At 40.5% G+C, this 3,823-nt stretch overlaps 1 protein-coding gene across 1 annotated transcript; it reads right to left on the reverse strand.

Moving 5' to 3' along the window:
- Positions 1-894: 894 nt before the first annotated feature.
- On the reverse strand, positions 895-3,021 carry LOC114823885 (pyridoxine/pyridoxamine 5'-phosphate oxidase 2). The gene is made up of 7 exons (XM_029099601.2): positions 2,865-3,021; positions 2,735-2,784; positions 2,595-2,652; positions 2,428-2,460; positions 2,215-2,310; positions 1,179-1,346; positions 895-1,089 (listed from the first exon to the last, which is right to left on the reverse strand). The coding sequence occupies exons 1-7, from the start codon at positions 2,958-2,960 to the stop codon at positions 988-990; spliced, it is 603 nt and encodes a 200-aa protein (XP_028955434.1). The 5' UTR covers positions 2,961-3,021; the 3' UTR covers positions 895-987.
- Between the last annotated feature and the right edge of the window lie 802 nt (positions 3,022-3,823).

Genomic DNA, 3,823 nt, shown 5'->3' on the forward strand with positions numbered 1-3,823 from the left:
GCACCAACTTTAGCTCATATGCTGCTTTTGCTGCTATTGTAGTAGCAGTAGTAGTGGTCGTACACACAGTTTCTCCAGTGCGGGACAAATCATTATGGGATACTTGCAGGATGTGAGTGGCCGGTTGGTTAGTTGTGTAATTCTGATCAACCAAATACTCACATCCAGCTACTATCCCGCATTGGAGAAAACCTAGAAACGTATGCATGCTCAAATTACTATATGAAACCTTGCACCATGACACAGAGTGATGCAGCGTGGTTTTGAAGGCATCGTATCGTGGCATGGCATGCATTAGACACAATATGGGTAGCTCAAATTTTGACGTGTACATAATTTAATTTTTTAAATTGATTTTCTTTTACTCAAAAATGCATTTTTGTTTTCGTTCAACTTCTACAGAGCACAATCCTCTTTTCAGCTGACGGGATAATGGCATAATATGCTAGTTTGGGCTGGTAAAAATTGGTACTCGAACATCTTGATAGATTCTCAACTTCCTATATAATCGATACATGGTCTCCTCAAGTATACGGAATTCCTTGTAATCTAAGTAGGTTTGATAATTTCTTCAACCTGACATGAAACAACATGAAATTAATAGGTTTTGGATTGACATGTTAATGAATTCGGATTGTTATCTGGTAACTTGATAATCACCTGTTAAGATAACTGGTTAGTTTAGGTATACATATCAAACGTTTAAGGCTTCAAGAGATTTGATCAAACTACTATTCTAAAATTTTAATTAATTTACTGTTGTCGTTGAAGGAGTCTTTATGTCAAGTTACAGAGGGCAAGAGGAGCATGAGCACATAAAACACCACCACCACCACCACCACCAACATTAGCCACAGATGATGAAGAACTGGCACTAGGCTGAAATACTAGCTCTGGCTTTGGCAATTCGTTTTTAAATGTAAACGAAGGAGAATAAATTAGCAGTACATGGCAAATCATTTGAATCTAAAATCATACAACAGATGTTTATGGGTTAACCCTTTCTGAAGTCCAGCACTTGTCTCCATTGGGACTTTGCGTCGATGAAAATGTTACCCTCTGGTTACTCGTCAGATTCAAGAAATCAACCTGCGAATGCAATGAAACGCAGGAAAAATAAGCAGGGATGAAACCAAGCAAATTTTTAGGTGAATGCGAGACCGGAGAAGCTATTAAACCTGTTGAGGGTCCAGAACAAGCACGCAAAACGCAGCAGCCGGGCCTGCAGAAGGGTCAAGAAACACTTGCGCCGGTGTTTCTTCACTCGGATCAGGAAGTCCTGGATGCGGCCCCAAATACTGCAGTCTTGATCTCAGAGAAGTGGAGAACCAACATTTCTCTCTTTGCTGCACCAGGCAATTTTAGAGGGGAATATCAGGAACAAACAGAAACCCACAGTTCTCAACATCTGTGTGAGGTCGATGATCGTGACTAACTCATTAGTTAAACACACTTGTTTTTGCTATATGATGTCCAACATCACTCAATCGTCTTACGTATACCTTCCACCCCCACATCTTGGCAACATGCTCAACCGTGGGATTTTCTTTCAACAAAAACACAGTATCTTTCATCCTTGCCCAGTAAGGAAGTCGACGAAGTGGCACCATGCCAAAAACTAATTTCAGTCCAGCACCAAGCTTCGCCCAATTTTACTATCTTTGGCCTAGAGCATGTCGATTTCTAGAAATTACATGATAAATCAAACTATATTGCAAAATCTAGCTGAAATCTTATAAGCAAACATGTAAAATATTCGGTAAACTTTGTATGAATTGTATTGACTACTGAAAACATGTGCATGGGACTTCGTATAGACATGATGATCAACGAAGATCCCAGACTTATAAGTGATGTCAAATTAAGCCTCATCGGGCTTTACTTTCCCCAACAAAACACCAGAGCATGTTGGGACTCAGTTAGGCCCTTGATGACCAAATTTTCTTAACTTTGTCGGGAGAAGACTGCGGTGAGTTTCAAACTGAACTTCGAAGTTCCCTACCCGCAGCCCTTCGATGAATCAACTGGATTTGATGAATACATGTTAAACATGCCATCTAACATGGAAACTAGGATTTCTGCAGTATCGCTTACATCCTAAAACGTTCCGACTCAAAATTTAGATGTAGGAGTTGCCACAGAAAAACCACCATATCCAAAGTATAAGTTCAGATGACGATGCAGATGCATACATTAAAAGAATATTGACATCACCTTAAGTTTTACGGCGTCGGGATCTGATCCATCAATCATGTCAACTATTCCATTGATCCGAAATTGCTCCCACGAATCAGTAAAGTACCAACATATCTAAAAACATGGAGAATTAAGTCCGAGCACAAAATAAGCATTACTTGCAGTGCATATAGACAGAAAGCCGATCATTTCTTAACAAATTAAGGGGAATGTACCTCAAAGATAAATTACCTCAGCAAAAGGGCAATTCTTAAGCTCCTCAATCTGCAATAGTTTTTATGCAGAAATGTCAGTTCCAACTTCCATTCCTTCAAAACTCAAACATCATATCATCTTCAAATCTAAAGAAACATGTAAATTAGGGGAAAATACAAAATGGGTAGAGCGAGAATGAACACCTTACGACTTCTGCAATCGGTGTGGATTTGAATCTTATCACTGTCCTCTTGAAATCCCCTGAGAATTACCCAGAAAAGTCTTCAACTTTGATTTGAGAGAGAGAGAGCGAGAGCGAGAGAGAGAGAGAGAGAGCCAGTACCTGAAAACAACGGTCCGATTTGAAGGTCTCCCGTTACAACCGATCGTAGCCTATATAACCAATTAACCATCAAAGATTCAAACTTTAACAGAAAAAAAATTGATCACGAGAGAGAGAGAGAAAGACATACTAGCTGAATGTAGGAAGAGTGCCTGAGGTGGGAATTTGATTCCATTGCGCTGAGAAGGAGCTGCTTCCATGGCGCCGGCGCTGTTAGTGTTCCCATTGCTCTGCTAATCTCTGCTTCTTTGTGTTTCCCCGTTTGTTGATTTTTCCAGGTACAATAGTTGCACAGCCTCTTTAATAGGAGGGACCCATTTTAGCTGAAAAATGGGATGATGCGGAGAGTCGTCCGATCTCTTTCAATGAGATCGTGCGGTTGCAATTAAACACGACTTGTTACGTTTCATCTCTCTTTCTCCGTCGCTCTGAATCTCTGCCTCGCAAACGACGCAAATCTTCCTCCCCTTGATCATTTTGGCTTGCAACTGCTTGCAGATTGAGACTACTGGGCACATTTTCCTTCCATGAGAATGTTCGATGTTGCACTAAGGAAGGGAACAATTGCAGTGCTGGATATGTTGATCGCACAAAGGGTGGATTTCGAAAAGTCATTACTCGTCCAGTCGTGGTCATGTCTTCCCAGCACTATATGGTGTTTTTCATATGTTTATAACCTTCCAGCACCATATCATTGTGGCTGGGGCATTTCTTACTGTGACGTTGCAGTGTCAGAATGTGGCTGAGAGTATCCTACACTTAACGGATGATGCATTGGAAGAATCCATGATATTACAGTTTTGTCTAACTTTGATTCGGTTTTTGGGTGCCGAGTCAAAAGTTGTTCCTTCATTTGCCAACAATTACCTTCACGAGTCATAAAAAAGCAAGAAAAATATTCTCCTGGAGCTAGTTGGTGCAAGAAAGGCTAGTGTATGCACTGCTTGCTTCAATTTTCATGGCAGAGGAATTATTGCTCTTCGCAAATTCAAACTGGAATTATCGTTTTTAAGGTCTTATTCACCTTATCGTCATCATGGCACATACTTTTATGGACAAGATCAGCAAGTTATATCTGCATTGGATGCT

The sequence above is a fragment of the Malus domestica genome, chromosome 01 (genome assembly GCF_042453785.1).
Source record: "Malus domestica chromosome 01, GDT2T_hap1".
NCBI classification, from domain to species: Eukaryota; Viridiplantae; Streptophyta; class Magnoliopsida; order Rosales; family Rosaceae; genus Malus; species Malus domestica.